This window comes from Diceros bicornis, chromosome 6 (assembly GCF_020826845.1).
Source record: "Diceros bicornis minor isolate mBicDic1 chromosome 6, mDicBic1.mat.cur, whole genome shotgun sequence".
NCBI classification, from domain to species: Eukaryota; Metazoa; Chordata; class Mammalia; order Perissodactyla; family Rhinocerotidae; genus Diceros; species Diceros bicornis.
The window spans coordinates 29,885,524-29,904,832 of record NC_080745.1 but is presented as its reverse complement, the minus strand read 5'-3'; the positions used below and the strand labels follow the sequence as shown (position 1 = coordinate 29,904,832).

General features: G+C 42.1%; 1 protein-coding gene across 1 annotated transcript in view; it reads right to left on the bottom strand.

Annotated features, from left to right (window-relative positions):
- The window catches only part of KCNMA1 (potassium calcium-activated channel subfamily M alpha 1), a 488,218-nt gene that overhangs the window by 271,488 nt on the left and 197,421 nt on the right, over window positions 1-19,309 (bottom strand). The window contains exons 5-6 of the mRNA XM_058542759.1: window positions 10,372-10,465; window positions 9,422-9,533 (exon numbers count right to left, since the gene is read on the bottom strand). Of these exons, the coding sequence (XP_058398742.1) occupies window positions 9,422-9,533; window positions 10,372-10,465 (206 nt within the window). The remainder of the gene's footprint in view (window positions 1-9,421; window positions 9,534-10,371; window positions 10,466-19,309) is intronic.

The window sequence follows — 19,309 nt, the reverse complement described above, 5'->3', positions numbered from 1 at the left end:
ATATGGGCTAAAAATGACACCTATTTCATAGTATTGTTTGGAAGATTACCTGAAATAATTATATTGTATATGCATATGCACATACACGTATATGTATAATATGAACACATCCAACACTACTCTGGTTATAGAAGCACTTTCTCTTTTAGAGCTCTCTCTTTTTTTTTTCTCTCTCTCTCTCCCTGTCCCCAAAGACATCTGGCCCCCAAAAAAGAAGCCATGCCTTTTCTTTTCTTTATTTTATTATTATTATTTTAAATAAAACCACTGACTATATGGAGGGGTTTACTTAGAAGGCTTTGGGCTTTAGAGAATCTAGGTGTCTGAGCCTCAGGGTATGGAGCAGGTGACCTCTGGGGGCTCTCAGAGGCCCTTCCTTCCAGAGCTGGGGCCGGGAACCCCTTTGAGGAGGAGAAATGGGGAGTTCATGGTCATAGTAGTTGAGTCAAGTCAAGTTATCAGATGTCAAATACCTTATGGAAGTGCAAACCGAGCCTACCCCCACCTCTGCTAACCACAAACTGCTCATTTGAGTGTGGCCAATCGGTCTCCCTTCCCTCCTGCTGCCTGCTTAATCTCACACTAATCTAGCAAACTCCAGGACAGTCCTGTAGGGGGAGCCAGAGACCTTTCCTTTCAGAACCCAAAAGGCCATTTCAGCGACAGTAATAGAGTCCTGGGGAGGAAGTCGGGGCTACGGCCAGGCCCATGTCTTCTTTTGTGCATTTGTGCCTACCAGGGCCTTAAGTCCACTTAATTTAATTTCGGGTGGGGTGGGGGTGGGGTTTCATTCTGACAGTGTACTAATGCTCTAGCATCCATTCAAGAAAGTTATTTACTTCTTTTAGATATACATTTTTTACCAACGGTCCTTTCACTAAAAACCACTTCAATAAACATTTGTTAATCTTCCACGGTGTGCAAGAGTGTCTTGGAATTACAAAAAGTAAAAATTCATGGTGCTCTCTACTACAAGACTCCCATTCTAGAGCAACACGGTCTAATAGAGCTTTCTACAATGATGGAAATGTTCAGTATTTGGGCTGTCCAACACCATAGCCACTAGCCATATGGGGCCATTGAGTGCTTGAAATGTGGCTAGTATGAGTGAAAAACTGAGTTTTTATTTTATGTAAATTGATTAATCTACATTTACATAGCCAAATGTGACTAGTGGCTGCCATATTGGCCAGCACAGTCTAGACTGGAGAGTCTTGCTACTTCAAGTATGGTCCCTGGACCATAAGCACCAGCATCACCTGGGAGCTTGTGGAAATGCAGAATCTCTGATCCCACTCCACACCTCCTGAATCAGAAGTTGCATTCTAACAAGACCTCTTGGTTCTTCATATGCACACAGAAATTTAGGAAGCACTCTTCTAGGGAGGAATTAACTCAACAATCATAGTTAGAAGATACACACAAGTGGTTCTCATTCTTATTGCATTTTAGATGCAACTGGGGAGTGTTAAAAAAATGCTGCTCCTAGGTGACCCCCCCCCTCCCCAACCCAGAGACTCTGATTTAATTGGTTGGAGGTTTGGCCTGATCATGATGAGTTTTAAAAGCTCTCTGAGGGATTCTAATGGACAGCCAAATTTGATAACCATCCCAGTGTAGCCTAACGCTGGATCCAATGCTGAGTTTCTGATTCAGTGAGTCTGGGCTGGGTTCTAAGAATCTTCATTTCTACCAAGTTTTTAGGTGATGCTTATGCTGTTGGTCTGGGAACCACACTTTGAGAACCACCGGCCTTGTAACTTTAAAAATATGGGCTCCGGATTCAAACCTGGGCTGAGTTCTGGATCTACCATTTACTACCTAGGAAAGTTACCTAACCCCCAAACCTCAGCCACTTAAATTGTAAAATTGGACTAAAAGCATTTACTCATTGGGTGGCTGTGAATACTGAGATAATGCCTATGAAATGCTGAGCCCAGTATCTGCTCTTAATAAGCAATCAATAATTGATCATTATTATCTTATTGTATGAAGACTCATTCATTCATTCAGCAAGCATAAACTGTGTGCCAGGCACTGTTCTGGCACCAGGGACACAGCAAAAAAACAAGACAGTCAAGCTGCCTGCCACACTGTTGTCGTGGAATTGCATTCTAACCTGAGAGTACAAAGGAGACTGATTATACCGCTCTTATAGCACTAATCATAAAAGCAAAGGCAAGAAAGGGCAGGGAGGAATTCATTCCAACTGGGAGAGTGGGGAAAGCCTCACACAGGAGGTGGAGTCAAGGCTCTGCCTCAGTGGGGAGAGGGATGCCAACCAGAGAGGTGGGGCAGAAGCTACTCCTCAGGCAGGCACAAGGGAAGACGCAGCGGCAGCGCGGCAGACGCACCCAGCAGCCTGGTGGACCGGGGCAGGACATCTAAGGGGAAGGGGAGGCTGGAGTCAAGGCTGTGTTGCCTGAGACTGCCCATGAGGGGCTGTCTCCACTCTCTGGACAAACTATATTCCATTTTCAGTTTTTTGTTTTGTTTTTTAAATCTCAGTACACTGAAAATTACTAATGTCAGGAAACAAAAACCAAAGGGTTTCATTCTTGATTATTCTTACCAAATGCAGAGGCTCGTCAACATAGGGTCCAGATATTTACCTCACCTCACCTGTGGTGGGTTCTTCACACACAGGAGTGGCCCGGGGGCCAGACGCGCTATAAAGTGGACGAGCAACAGAGAGACCCCTGAGACTGTAGCTGAGCTCCTGGAAGAAAGACCACTAACAGGGGGCAGTGGTGTTCTGACCTCGTGTGTTGCTTTCCTTGGGAAAATGGTGACACCATCACAACGTGTTCCCCTCGTTTGGCACTCTAAAATCCTGTTTTCTCTCTACTATTTTAAGTAAACTCCAAAAAAGCAGGAAGGAAAGAGATCCAAGAAAAGAGGGCTTTTAAGCAGGGGATATGCAGAACTAACACGTTCCCCTCAGTTGCTGCAGCCTCACAGGAAGGGGCACCCAGACCTCAGTGTAACTTGCTTAACAACAATAGATAACAGACATATCTGTCTAGAAATTCACCTGTTCCCAAGGAAAAAAAAAACTACATGGAAGTGAGGAGAAGGGGAAGGTCTCAGGCTCCAAACAATATCTCCCCAAAGGTCTCCTCCCATTACAGCCTGGAAAACTACAATGAGGCAAGGTCACAAAGGGCCCTGAATGCCTGTGAGAGCTTTTGGGCTCCCAAAGGCTATGCAGAACCACTGGCAGGTCTGAACAGGGGCATGGGTCCCAGCTCTAACTTTTCCTGGCTCTCTGACTTTGGGCAAGTTACCCTCTGAGCCTCAGTTTCCTCTTTGACGAAATGAGAATAATAATATCTCTTGGTGGGCAGAATAATGGTCTCCCAAAAATGTTCACGGTAATCCTCAGAACCTGTGAATATGGTAACTTACATGGTAAAAGGTAATCAAAGTAGCAGACTAATCAGCTGACCTTAATATGGGGAGATTATCCTGGATTATCCAGGTGGGCCCCCAATGAAATCACAAGGGTCGTTAAAAGTAGAAGAGGGAGGCAGAAAAGAGAGTCAGAGGGAGGTGATGACAGACAGCAAGATCAGCGAGATGCAATATGAGAAGGACTAAACCCACTATTGCTGGCTTTGAAGATGGAGGAAGGGGCCATGAGCCAAGGAATGTGGGTGGCCTCTGGAAGCTGGAAAAGGCAAGAAAATTCTCTAAGGAATCTTCCTTAGCGCTTCCAGAAAGGAGCACAGCCCAGAAACACTTGATCTTAGCCCAGCGAGACCCGTGTTGACTTCTAACCTACAGACCTGTAAGACGATACATTTGTGTTGTTTTAAGGTACTGCATTTGCGCAATTTGTTACTGCAGCAAGAGGAAACTAACACATCTGTCTTACAGGGTTGTGAGGCTGATGGCTGGCACGCGAAAAGGACATGTCCTTATCTAGGATGGTATTATCATTCATGGGCACTCGTCATCCTCTCTCCCCCCTAGAAATGCTTCACTCCCCCCAGAAACGCTCACTGCTTCCCTCTCTGCCTGTCTCACCCATCATTGCCAACTTCGGCTGAGTCCCAGCCTCTCGCAGAAGCCTCCTCGCATTCCTCCACCCACGTGAGCTCTTTCTCCTCTGAACTCCCACGGCCCTTACAGCCTGTACCTTGGAATTTTGGCCTTAATGATATAGCGAGTACTGTTACCTGCTGTTGCTGCATGTGTGTTTATTTTGGTTCCAAATCTAGATTGAAACCTTGGTCTGAAACAGGAACTGTTTTGTCTTTTTGTTGGTGTTTTGAAGGACCTGTACTTTTTTTTTACAATCCTGTTTTTATCACCTTTTGACACAAAAAGGGACTGCCCAGGCATATATTTATAAGCAGATATCCTAAATCATTTTAATTGCCCTATGGCTGGGCACTAACTAGTTTTTCTATTTTTTGGCAGAGTTTTCTATTTTCTAGTGAAGTTTGCTGAAGGGTCTAAGGTAAGGTCCAAGGCCCGGTCTAACATGGGGTAGAGAAGCAGGATTACAGTTTTTTGTTTTTTTTGTTTTTTTTAAATAAGGGAAAACACCACCTTGACAAAGTCTTAAGTAGTAGCTTATAATTTTATTTATTTATTTTTTCCCCCAAAGCCCCAGCAGATAGTTGCATGTCATAGTTGCACATCCTTCTAGTTGCTGTATGTGGGACGCAGCCTCAGCATGGCCGGAGAAGTGGTGTGTCGGTGCACGCCCGGGATCCGAACCCGGGCCGCCAGCAGCGGAGCGCGCGCACTTAACCGCTATGCCACCGGGCCGGCCCAGGATTACAGTTTTTTAAGCACAGTTCCAATGACTGTGGCTCCTTACCATACCGTCATTTCATCAGTTGGAGCAGAGCGGACAATCTTGGAAATCACAGTAAAACTAGGAAAGAAGGTGGCCACACATGTGTTCCTCTTATCCCAGTGCTGAGTACACAGTAGTGCTCAACAAAACCAGTTAGATGACCGGCCAGGAGTGCATTATTATTTTTTTTCTGCTCTCTTCCTTTAACCACACAAGATAGCCCTCAACAAAAACACAGAAATAAACACACAAAGCAGGCACAGCCCACTGACTACCTTGGGGATACAGTTCCCAAAAGGATGAGACAAACAGACAAAAGAGTTCTCCCCAGAGCATGTTATTCAAGTCTCAAAATGAGATACATCTCTCCTTTCAAGGTACATTTATTTTAGTGAGGTAGGATAAGGATTTGTGGAGAGAAACATTTAAGGAGAGAAACAAAAATGAATAAGCTGGTGTGTGGGAACAGGAATTAAAATAAGCAGCGACTTGCCACCTGCCAACGTGGATGTCCTCACATCCCACTGCCTTATTTTTGGTTCCAGCCTGGTTTATTTTCTTCCCTGGTACTTTAAAATATGATAGGTTAGAAAGAGAGGCCAGGGGTAATGATTAAGTGGCTCCCATGTACATGGTATTTGACTCACATTACCTCACTGAACCCCCACTGCCACCCCAGGAAATGAGTGCTGTAATTACCCCCATTGCTCAGGTGAGAAAGCTGAGTTTAAGACAGGTACAATGACCTTGCTCAAAGTGAGCAAGTGGCTGAGCAAGATGTGAATTGAGGTGGTCGAGCCCAAAGCTTGGCTCTGAAGCCCTCTGCTCTGTTGACTGAGGACGTGCAGCAGGTCCAGTCTCCAAGGTGTTAAGGTACCCTGGGACTCAGGAGACATCACACTAGCTCTATGTCTTTGCCCGGTCGTGGCGGCAACTCTAGAAACTGGAGGTGGGTAAGGAGGTGTGGGACGGAGAAGAAGAGACTTAAGGATGTGTGTTCTTAAAAAAAGATCTCTTCTCCTCCCTTCCTGCCTGAAGTGACGCCCTCTATGAGTAAGAAGAGATGGAAGGGTGCCAACATAAAGTATCAAAATCAGCTCAGTCATCCCTAACCAGTCCTCAAAACCCAAAATCTTTCAAGGGTGAGGACAGAGGCAGCAGAGCAGCATGAATATGGACATAGACCAAACCTGGGGCAAATCACCCCTTCCACCACTCCCAGGTTCTGTGACCTTGGACAAGAGAGTTAATATCTCTGAGCCTCAGTTTCCTTATCTGTGAAATGCACAAAATAATTCCTAGCTCAGAGGTTTGCTCTGAGGGTTTAGTTCATGAACGTAACAGGCTTATCAGAGTGCCCCGTACACAGTAGAAGAGGAATAAATATTTGCTGTTATTATTAATACACTGCCAAATGCACAAAGACGATACACGCAATAAAGTAACTAAATATTATACTAGGTAATATGCGACCACATATTAACGCTAAGAAATCAAACATGGTGTGGGTTATGCTCTGGGAAAGGTACGGGCAGGGGTCGTGGCATTCATTTGTTTTTTTCTTCACCACAGTGCCAGCTATAGCACCACGCTCTGTCGCAGCAGTGCTCAGGAAGTGTGTGCAGGAGAACTGGGATAGATTCCGTTTTGTGGATCTTATCCCAAACTTCAGCCAGTAAAGGCCACCTTTTCGTTTTCCGAGAGGGGGGCAGCACTTCCTGAAATGCCCCATTTAATGGGATTACTCCTTCTCCTATAAGCCATACCCCATGGGAATGTTCAATTTATCTCTGGCAGCTCATCGGTACAATAATTGCCCACGATGTAATAACCCATGTATTAATTCAGACACGGAACCTTCTTGAAACATTATACTGAATTCTCCTCCATAACAGGTAGACTAGTTTTGCATTTCACCCAAGTGTCTTAGTTACCAAAGAACCAAAAGTATTTCATTAAAGGCGTCCTCTCCTACAAGAGGAGAAAGGTTATATTTGTTGTCGTTTTTGCTATTATTATTACTATCATCGTTATTGTTATTATTATTTTTTCATGGCCCAAGAAGTTATTGGTCTATGTTTTCAGTTTCAATAGCACTTATGCTTCCTAACATACTACATAATGTACTGATTTGTTAGGTTCATTTTTTTCCTGTCCCCCGAACCCCCACCACGGCAATGTCAGTGGGCAGAACACTGTGTATTTTATTCACTGTTGTTTTCTAATCATCTGGAATAGTGCCTGCACATAGTAGGTGCTTAATAAATCTTGTTCAATTAATGAACAAATTGAAGCACATTTTAGAGGACAGTTCTGAAGAGCAACCACAGTTGATGCAAAGGTGTATCTCATTGTATCTCATTACTCTTCTCTTTTCCTTTTTTTTCTCTTTCTTCCCTTTCTACCATTTGCTCTGATAGATTTTCACTAAATCAGAACACATCTCCAAAAATCAGGATTAAATCATCCACAAAAAGGCATGGGTTTAAAAACATCCAGGTTCTCCCAACACTAAGATGCTTTAGGGGACATTTCACTCCCAACAAGGAGACTCTGCTCCACACCCTCACCTGGGGTGAGATCTGCTCGTGCAGAGGAGGGATGTCTCCACCACAGGCATGAGGGGCCCCCTCCGTCATCCAGGCCCACAAAGGACCAAGAGAGAATGGATCCAGACGTAAAATTCAGATTCACAAAGTGTGAGGACTGGAAGGTAATTTAGTCTAGACTTTTGAGCTGAAAGAACCTTCGAGATCATGCAGCCCAGCCTTTATTTTACAGATGAAAAACACAGGCTGAGTGAAGACAAGGGAGTTCCCCAGGTCACAAAGCCAGTTACCAGCTAAGCTGAGGCAGCAGCGACCTTTGGGACCAGAGCACATTTAGGTCACACTCAGGATGCTTCTGAGATTTGTGTGCGGCTCTCATGGTCTCATCATGCTGGCTGGAGAACCCAATCTAAGCAAGCACATCTCACATCAAGGGTGAAAACTACTCCACTGAGCAAGTGAATATAATTCTAATGAGAAAAGTAGTAGAAAATAGAATCCTTATAGGATACACACACGCATGCACACACATATATGTGTGTATGTGATTATTGCATACATTACATATAAAGTATGCTTGTTTTCTAAATACTTGATACTAGGTATATAATAAAGTCACAGTGCTAGCAAGGCCATCAAAACAGTTTGCTAGTGGAAGCATACCTCGACACTACATTTTAGACAAGTTGTCCATTTATATCTGTACAGACTAAAATACACACATTATTTGATCTAGCAAGTCTTCTTCCAGGCACCTGGAACTATCTATAGAATAGAATTGTAGGATATGTGGATGAGGGTGTTTATTAAACCATTGTTTATAGTGGAAAAAAAAAAAAAACAGGTGGTCCATCATTAGGGTTATGGCTGAAAAAACTGGTACAACAATTTATAGAATTTTACGTATCTGTTATAAAGTGAATTATTATAGAACTGAAGGGATGTCCATCACTTATTAGTTAGTAGGAAAACTAAACTGCAGAGCAATGTGATTGATACGATTATTTGGTACAAGGACCACCGCCTATAAAACACTATTATACATGCACATACACGTTGACTTGTGTTGGAATGAGCATAAAAGATGTGGAAGCTGTTAACACTGAACAACCCAAGGAGAGGCAGTGATGGATGTAGGGGTAAGAGATGATTAGTATTTTCTTTATATATCTTTGAATGTTTATGCTGACTATAATACATATATATAACTTTGAAAAAAATTAGATTAAGCAAAAAATTTTTTTAAAATGAAGACAAAAGGAACCCACAAGTAGTCCTCCAAGTCCTGTTTCAGCATCTCTTCTTCCCCAGTGGACCCTGTGGCAGCAGGAACATTCTGAAAAAATTATTCAACGCAGCAAAGAGAACCTTCGAAGCTCTCTCTGTGAGCCTTTGGCTGCCATGACCATCCTCTGAGCTAGTAGTTACTTTTCCCAACAAAGTGTCCTAGTCCTGATACAGGAAGTGACATGCTGAGCAGATATGGGAAGTGCGATGTGAACACAGCACCAGCAAAAGCTGTTCCTTTCACACAGGAAGGGAGCTCAATCTCCTTCAAAGTGAAGGGTGACTCGAGACGCTTTACCTCACCCTGTCGCACAAAGGAACTCATAACTATAAATGAACCATGCAGGACTCACTCTTCATAAAACTAAGAAGCAGGTAGAAGCTAACTTTGGCATGCAGGCCTTTGGGGCACCTGAACCAGCTACTGGGAAAGTTGGCTTTGTCCCCGTGGGCTCCTTTGTCCAGTCCTAATTCCAAGTTCCTGAATGAAAGTGACAGAACCATGAACGTAGAGGTCCTGACTGTGACAGTGATGACCACTAGCCTTCAACAACGATAGAACTGTATTATGTGAAGCACTACCTGTGCAAATCCTTCTGGGCTAGTGCTCCAAAGACAACTGTCCCCATCAACTTTGAAAACTCCAAGAGCTGTTCACATTAATACAGAAAACTTTCTTTCTGTGGGGACAGCCCAGCCCTCTGATCCACCCTAGATTCTATATTTTAGCCATGGCTCAGAGCCAGTAAGAAGAGAGGAAGAGAGGTGGACTTACCAAGCCAACTTCTGTTTAAGTACACAGACACAAACACTGGGGGGACCGTGAAGAAATCTACCACAGAGTTCACTTCCAGCCAGAACCACAGCTTATCATTGGCTGCAATAAACTGAGGGAAAGAAAAAAAAAAAGAGAGAGAGAGAAATAAGAAGCATGGTAACTATACTCATTTGCCAAAGGGTATGTTTTGGTTTTTCATAGGGTTCTGGAGGGAGATGTTATGTTCTTCTCATATCTACACAAATCACATTCTATTTTTGTCTAAGAATTCCAATACACAGCCTTTTCTAGAGCATGAATATATGCTATGTTAGCCTTGAAGAAAGATCAGGTAGTATATTTTTATGTGGCTTTTCAACAGCACCATAGGGAAGGTTGAGTGATCTCACCCTCATTAGACTCTCTAATGTAAATATAACTGTAAATAAAGCATACGTGTATGCATTCCTTCACATGCACACACACACTTCTCTGTAATCTACGTTCTCAACAGCTCCCTTCATAACCAGAGTCTAGTATAAATCCCCCAAGCCCCAAATTCTGCCAATTTACCCCCCTCATTTCACCCTCACAACTGTTCTCTCAGGATTCAGCTAAGTGAGCGCTGATAAACATAATTTTAAGAGAAGAAAGCTTTCTTTTTCTATTTAAGGAAACAATGCACTCATGTTTGAATAGAGGGAAGAGAAACAGTCAACACTGGAGGTATAATAGTGATTTCAATCCCTATTTCTCCCCCTTGGAACAAAATTAACATGTACTTCAGAAAATATTGAGCTAAGGAAAGGGGTCTCGCACAGCCTGAAAATCAGAACGTAGGTCTGCTGTCTCCCCTGGAAGCACTGGGCTTTGTCTGGCCTGCGAGAGCTGATGCTGATGGGGAATGGCCCCTGCGTACAAGACTTACATGCCCCATTGCCATACTGAGCGGGGATGAGCAAACTTACCCGCAAGCCAAAGTAGAGAAGGAAGAACACGTTGAAAGCCATGTCGATCTGTAATGTGAAATCTTTGTAGAAATTCTGGCAGGATTCTATTGGGCTATTAGACAGGAAGAAGAAAAAACAAGAGGTAAATGAAAAGCATCATCAAGTCTTCCACAGGCTGTGCAGTGGCGGTGCTCAGGGCAGAGGACAAAATGAATGTTCACAAAATAAAACATATGGTCTTTCTACCCTCTGTGATAATCAAGCAAGCATTGCCAAGGGATCTTTCCATTCAACCATTCAGTCTTTTGTTCTTTTATTTGTTTTTGTAATTTTATACATATACTATTTTTTATCATCATTCAACAGTTGAGCTAAGAATCTAAAGAGGATCATGCAGACACCTGGGAAGAAGGACAAGCAGGAGAGACCAACAAATTCCTTAATTTTGTATTAACCCTTAAAGAACTGACTTCTTTCTTTTAGAGGACACAGACCAAAGCTAAAAACAGTCCCTCACACCCTCCAGCACGTTGGAAGTGGAGCCCATTTTCAATGAAACACAGTGGCTGTGTTTTGGACCGTTTTAAAGCCATCAGTTGGTTAGTAATAAAGGACCCAGGAACATCTCAGGAAAGCTGTGGAGGTGAGGATGCTGGTTGATGTTCTGACTAGACTAAGTATGGACTTTATGTGCAGCTCTCTGACCTGGGGAAAGAAGCATTGCCCAACCGGTAAAATTCAAGACCATTAAACCAACATGTTGAAGCAGTACTCTAAGGGTTAATTCTTTTTCTTTTTTTGGCATGCAAGTTAATTGGCTTTGTTTGTGTCAAGCAGCGAATGCAAACTCCCAGCACACTCTACTTTGTTCAAGACTAAGCAGTTCAAAAGGGTACTACTATACAAACTGGTACGTGGCTTCCGTGTGCTTTCCTGCGTCAAACTGATCAGAGGATCAGTGTGTGAAAAGTCCCAAGTTTGGGGCTGGGTGGGAAGCAGGAAAGCCTCATAAGCATCTCAAAGCTGTGAATGAAAATTCATAGTATACCGTTATTGGTAAGCAAATGGTAACACTCAGGCCAGGAACATAAATAAAGTGAGGTGAGGGAAGGGAGAGGGTGTATGGAGAGAAGCAGAATACTTTCCCCAGATGGGAAGCAAGTGGACCTCTGGGCCAGGAGAGGGCTAGCTTGAGAAATGCAGGATGGAGGATTTCCGAGTATCGCCACTTTGGAAATCGCTGTACGCAATACCAGTTAGTATAGTTGTACTTCTGTAAGGATGATGCTTGGTTGTTCCACAGGCAGGAATCTGTGCAGTATGGTAATGAATGCAGGGCAGAGGCATGGCGGGTCAGTCTGTGGGACTCTCCAATCGTATTACATGCACTGGATTTATCCATTCTTCATCTCTACTACAAGTCAAACATGCCCTTTGTCATCTCCCAAATCACAAATACGTGGAAAAACCTCCAGACAAGCATTAAGAGGAATCTATATTTGCATTTACAGACTAAGTGGACTGAACAAAAAACAAACACTGAAAAACAGTTCTTTTATTTAAAAAAAAAAATGACAACTGCTAGATTTTCACTAAGGTAGGGAAGTAGGAGGAAGGACAGCATGGAATTTGCTTAGTCCAACGCTGAAAGGAGGCAGGAGCAAAAGAAGCTAAAACATCACAGCCTACCACTGCTCTTGGCCTGCTCTCCTATACAGGTATTAATAAAAAGGAAAATTCAGGCCTAGAGTTAATAAGTGACATTTCTGCAATTCCCAAGCCATGAGGGTGTTTTGTTTCATCTCAAGAACAAGACCCACAAGAGCCACAGGTGTTAGAGTTCTGAGCTACTCTAGCTGCAGTGAAAAGAAGTACATGAACTAGGTTGACCAGAAATCCACTAGAGATTCCAAGGGATAAAAAGACAACGCATCTCTATGCTATGTAAGCCACTGGTATGATGTGCTACTGAAGAATAAATGGTGTGGTGTGTGTATGTGTGTGTGTGTGTTTGTGTGTAAGACAGAGAGCAAGAGAGTGAGAATGGAGAGCTCTGTTGGTAAATATTGCACTCACGCCTTCACTCTTGCCAGCAGTGACTTAGCTGTGCATTATAAATTTGTATTCATCAAGATTGATGTGTACACAGTCAAGCGGACAGAAAGAAAATCTTGGTTCCCAAGACTATAATGGAAAACCCAATATCAATTCACCAAGGCCAAACAGTAACCTTCTAGTGCCCTCATCATAGTTATTCATGGCATATTTGGGGGTTCTGTGAGTTCTCAAGTTCCTATTAATTCCATGGCCTCTGTGGTTAATTTGGTAGTAACCTTGAAATGCATCTAATAGGGAAAGTATTTGCTAGGCTGTGGAAGAGAATAGAATAGTGAGAGGAGAGATGTTAGCTGAATGCCGTTGAGGATATTTTGGTTCAACATAAACGGAAGCAGATGTTCAAGAGTATAAGGAATCAGGCCGTAGCAGCTTCTTTCCATTGTTTCTTGCCTTCTTGTCATTTCTGCTGCTCCCTCCTATATTGCCCATATCCAAAGGCAACAGAGAGAGGGCTTGATGCTAAAGGACACTGTGCTGAAAAATATACCTCAACAGCACCCCTGATTTACAGAGAGCAATGTTGAAACCATAATAGACCTTTTCTCTAGTCTTTCTTTCAAAAATTTAGAACTGATTTAATCATTGTTTTCTACCATTCCTTGAGTCCTAAACTTCGAGCTGAAATAATAAAGGGAGTAAATTATGTTGCTGGTGCCGGTGGCTCTTCCTCTGGCTGAAGCTCAGCAACAATATGAGCACACTCTGCTGAGAGGAAGCCAGGAGAGAAGCAGGAAGCTCTGGGACAAGAGGGCCAGTCCCCAGGGCCCAGGTAGGACCAGAGTGATCAGGGAGTTTGTTTTCTATCCCTTTAGCTCTTTCCTGCTTGCCATGAGATTCCAAGGAGAAATGTCCAGCCTAGTTTTCTCAATCGGCAACAGAACTGTTTATCAGGATCCCCTCTGAGATAAATCCTCCTAGTGCCTTTAGTCCAGGGACTCACACAATCAGAGACCACGGAGTGAGATTCTAAAGCCTCATCATTTCATTCCTCAAATGGAAACAGCCCAAGGAGAAGTGCATTGATCTTATAAAAAGAAAATACATAATTCAACAACAAAAGGGTTGGCCATATCAGCTGGGATTTATTTTCCTCCTAAAGAGATTTTATCTTAATGATTAATTTTATTGTAGGATGGAGAATGAAACACAAACTCCTCTTCCTTCTTGTGTAAAATACAGAGTTCCTTGTCTAGATACACAGAGGTTTCAAAAGCTAGAAGAAAAATAAATCACTTTTTTTTTTTTAACTATAAAGGAAAGTGACCTTGGATAACACACAAATTGGGATTGCCATTCTGATGAGGTATGCCCACGTCAGAATAGGCTTTATATAGACATATGTTGTCAATAGAAAAAAAAAAGTGGAGTTTTAAGAACTAAAATATGGATGCTAGTTCTGATCCTGGTAGTAGAAAACTGACTTTCCCTAAACTGTTCTTGATTAACTAATTAAAGGACACAAGATACTTGGTAAGCTGATGGACTATTCATTCCTAAGCTCCCACAGTCCATGGATCAAGTGTGATACTGAAACCTTAGCCAAATTTAGTGTTTTTCTCAGGACTCCATGACTGGGGTACCTTCAAAAGAACCTCAGTGAAGAGCTGCTTCTCCTGGGATAAATGTTCAGTGTAGGGTAGAGGTTGAAATACAAACTCCTATCTCCTCTTGACCATTATGTAAGCATATCCTCGGTATTTATATGTCTCTATAGAGGAAAATGAGACACATCCAAAGTGGGAAGTATATCGCTTTCTTCATCTATTTAACAATATAATATCCAATGAAGACCCTGAGCAGGAAGATCCAACAGTCCTTCCTGAAGACTGACTTAAGAACTTGTCTTCCTAAAGCTCAAGGCAAGCAGTGGCGACCCAGGTTTTCTTTCAAAGGGCAGGGGGCTAAGGACAAAGATCTCACTTCTCACAGTTGATCCTCCGGACTTCCACATCATCTCCAAGACGGAAGTAAGTGCCCTCTTGTCTCAGCCTCTAAACTTCCCCGGTGTTTTCTGGAGTCTGTTTTCCTACATCCTTGAGTCTGGCTGCCCAACCCCATGAAGACATTTTTCCAGGACAGTGGTTCTCCAACTTCAGCATGCACCTGGAGGGCTTGTTAAAACATTGATAGCCGCCCCCCATCCCCCCCTAGAGTTTCTGATTTAGTAGGTCTAGGATGGGGCCCCAAGAATTTGCATTTCTAACAATTTCCCAGATGCTGCTGCTCTTCTGGGGACCACACTTTGAGAACCACTGCTCCAGAAGCACTTTCTTGCAACTGCACACTAATTACAAGTGTAGCTGCTCAAGAAGACTCCCATTCAGATCTGAATAGAGATGATGAAGCATTTGAGCCCGCCCCCAGATAACCAGCTGCATTCCACTTAACTAATTGCTGAGATCAAAGGGTTGAACAGATATTTTCAGTTTCAGATGTGAACAAGGGGGAAAAAAATTAAGACGATACAGGGAAGTAATTACAACACCACTATGCAAGCTTCACCAATAACATCCAATTAACAATCAGAGAGTGCCTGAGGAGCACACTTTTAGTTTAAGATTAAAAGGAAAGGTGAAATATAGATGGGGAGAGGTTATGGAGACCATCATTTGTAAGAGATAAAGAAATGTTAAACAGCTTAGGAACAACAAGAACAACAGCAAACATCCAAGATGATTTAATAAATAACTACATGAGAGAGAAGGGACTAGCTGAGGAACAAAATAGCACTTTGTGAAATAATTTCAAACATTTAAATTCTCCTCACTCTTGTGGCTAGTCTCTTTTTAAATTGGATGGAGGCTTCTCAATTCCCACCAGGATTATGGACCACCAGAGTTCAGGCCCACAGCGCTGCAGACATGAATCAATACAATAAGCTTAACGATTCCAGACTCTCTTAGTCTCACCTCTGCAATGCTGACAGGTTAATTTAATTAAAAGATGTCATTCATCCACCATCATGGTTCCCTCCTGCCTCACACATCAACTCTAAGCCTGACTATGAAGAACCTCTAAAACCTACCCTCACTCCATCTCCCATTTTATTTTCTACTGTGCTCCAGGCCAAGCCTTTTTCTACCATGAGCTGGTGCCTTCAGGATTTCATGAGTGTGACCCACATGTTCCTATATTCCTAATTCTAAACCTATGCTTTTGCTGTTGGCCTCTTCAAATGCTCTTCCCTTTTTGTGTTCAAACCTTAGGTAGCCTTCAAGGCCAACCTCAAGGCATGGCTCAGCAAATTACTTGTGACCTCAATGACCTCTCCCATCTCTGAATTCCTACAGTATTAGGAGCAAGGAATTCTAAACTGTCTTGTAATATTGGTTATTATTTAATTCAATATAATAATACCTGGAAATTGTATAGAGTTATGCATACTATTGCATTTGGCCCTCACAATTTGGCAAAATAAAGTAGATAGTTTGTTATCATCTCCATTTTACAGACAGAGAAGCAGAGGCTTAGAAACCTAACCAAGATCATGTAGCTAAGTGGTGGAGTTGGGATAGAGACCCAATATCCTTTCTGCCATACCAACTCACTTCTCCCAATGAATTGCAACCTCCTTGGAGAGGAAGAGACATGGTATCTGCTATCCACAGAGCCTTGCATGGAGTAATGCAAAAACAATAGGGGTTGACTGATTGATGGAGGAGGTCAAACTGCCCTAGAAAAAATTCATGTGTTTGTCAAATGGCCTGGGAAAATTCAGAGGAAGTTGACCTGTACAACCTGTATCTAACTCTGCTCTGTAAAGACTGTCTTGTGGGACATTACCTCCAGAAGTCCTTCCTGGGACCCTGAGCAGTAGTGGCATCATGGAGACTGACACCATCTGCTGAGGGCAAATTCCTCTGCTTATAGAGGAATCATCCATCTGCTAGTTATCCATCTGGTTAAAGACGGACGATCCTCAAGGTGCCTCAATTTTCTCTTACCCTCTCTTATTCTAGAAGAACAAGAATGAACATAGTGATGGATGATAATAGTTAGATACTTTGAACACTTCTAATTACGGACTAGACAATTAATAAGCTTTGCATCCCATTCCATTCAATCGAAATAAAGGAAAATGATGACATTATATAGTTGTGGATACCATGGAACCTACCTGGAACCAACAGGGAGTAAATCTAAGTGAGGTTTTCCTAGTAATGTCTGGATATATGGGATAAGCCAAGTGCCTCAGTTTTCCTGCCTACAAAATAGGAATAAAAGCACCTAGCTAATCAGATTATGAGACAAAGAAATTTTAAAAGGAAAGCAAGTCCTTGCAATGTATTCCAAATTAGAAATCAGTGTTACTATTTCCACAGTTTTACATCACAGAAAAACATTTTGAAAGCTAGTAACAAGAGTGGATTTAGTGTGAATGACATGATACAAATTAACCATTGAGAAAGCAATAATCTTTATATAGGAGGTTGTCTTCTTCCTGGACAGCACCCCAGGACTGCTCAGGTCCTGAATGGATCAAAGTTGAAAGCTTTCTATCTTTTTGCTTTTCTTAGTGCCCCAATTTTAATTACCTTGTCAGAGCTATGTACTTAAGAGCTTATCTTTCCAATGTTGGTGCTTTTGATGTTTATGTGGGGTAGGGCATAGTCAGTAAGTTGTGTAGTTTTTACTAGTTTTAACAAATAGAAGCAAGCCTCTTCTGTTGACCGTCATGTGACTTTATCCCAGAACATCTTGGAATAGTTGTCTTCTAAGATGTTGTTATTGTCGATGGGTAAGTTTGTGTTTCCATCATTAATCAATACTAATGATAATAACATCAAAATGGGCCCTTTGTTTTATCTTAAAACACTTTTCTTAGATCATGCAATGGTTCTAATTGAAAACACTGTTTGTTACTTGCAATATTGATCTATCACAATCCCAAGCCAGCTGGTTAAATAGCTTTGTTGAGAAATCTTCAGTTATGGGTTTGTATCAATAGGTCTATCAATCTTTCTGACAGCAGCAGGCTTCTGATTATGCCTCTGCTCGATTGATGAGATGTGATCCAATAGCTACAATCTCATGCCTCATAAGGGTCATGTTGAAATGAATTGGAACAAATGAAGAGGTGGTATATAAACCCTCACTATTCTTTGGAATCCTATGTGCTCTGTCTTCCTGAGCGTTGAGTGATACAAAGAATTCTGGAACAATGATAGTGGTAGACTTCAGAGCAGTTGTATGGCTCTGGGTGACTACCTGAACAATTAGTCCTAATAATTAAGTATTCTTCTAGGAGACAAAGAAAATGACATAGATTGCTGATGGAGAGAACAAAATATGTCAGTTCCTTACACATTGGATTTCTCAATGAAACACAGATAATTTGTTTTCATGAAACTCAGATGGTAAAATCTCTGTCACTTTCTCATGGAGCTCTTCTAAATTTTCTCACAAGATTTCAATAACCTATCTGAGCTTAGGTTCTCCCTCTCATCCTTATTCCGTATCTTTTCAACCACAAATGCACCCAAATAAATAAATCAAAAGCAAAATGTGAGCATTACAAGTTGACCTCAAGAGCGGTTAGCAGTTAGGTAGTTTTGAAGTTCGATGGAAGAGTTAAAATCCCAGCTCTATCGCTTACTAGCTGTATGATGGTAAGCAAATAATTTGACCTCTCTAAGCCTTGGTTTTCTCATCTGCAAATTGGAGATAAGGATACAAACCTCAAGGGCTGTTGTGAGGATGAAATCAGATAATGAGTCAAGACTAAGCACTGAACAAGTGATAGTTATTTTAAAAACTAAAGTAATAACAATAGTGGTCATAAGAACTGTCTGTAGAAGAATGCCAAAAAAAAGCAATCATCCAAATGAACAAAAACTGATAGAATCAGTTATTTCACACTTTATTTTTCCATTTGTGTGCTTTATGGCCTCCTTATCAGGTGTTGCAATGTAATTCAAATGCCCAATAGGATACACAGTGGGCTAACATCTGATGTGATCCATATATTAGAGCATTAATTTTGGGTAATATTAAAGAAGAATCACCAGGAAATTTCTATTTCCATGAAGGCAGCCACACAGTCTCATAAATACTAAATAATTAACTAAGACTTCCTGACAGAGAAAGCCATGAGTCACCTTAATGGGTGGCCACAGGAGATTGTGTATTCTCCTTTTCCCGGGTCTTTAGCGGAGGAGGCAGTTTCATTTGCCTGGTTTGCTTAGCACGGATCTGGAGGAGAGGCAGGGGGAGGAACCACTCATATGTCTTCTAAATGTCTCTTCCAATTCTCCATCTGTAAGATTATGTATTTCTTCACTGTTGGACTCTTGGAATGATGTCCAAGACAACCTACCCACTAATGCTTGTTTTCCCCAGCTTGTCTACAGACTACAATTATTTCAATCACAGTTGTTACCAGAGTAGAATTAGTGTTCATATTTGCCAGCAACTTTTCTGTAATAAATCAGAGTTAAGCTACTACATAAAACAGAGTCTTGCAAAATGAGTGCTGCTTTAGTTTTCACTGAAGTATCTGAGGAGTCGTAACTGACTGATTCTCACTCTCTCATTTCCCTACCTCCACTGACTCTAGCCATCTCTTCATTAGTAAATTCCTGTTTATCTAGTCGAGGGATGTGATGGAGTAGATGATTCAAATGGTACTTAATGAATACACACTCACGCATAAATACTACAAAACATACTGAGAGCTCTTCAAGGGAAGGGTCAATGAACCATGTACAGTTGTGGGGTGGTACATGTGGGTGGGCACATACACACACACACACGTGTTCATATATCCACAGCCTTCCAGCACAAATGTATGCTCTCTACCCAACCCCAACCTCACCCTGGGACCATACACAAAACATGA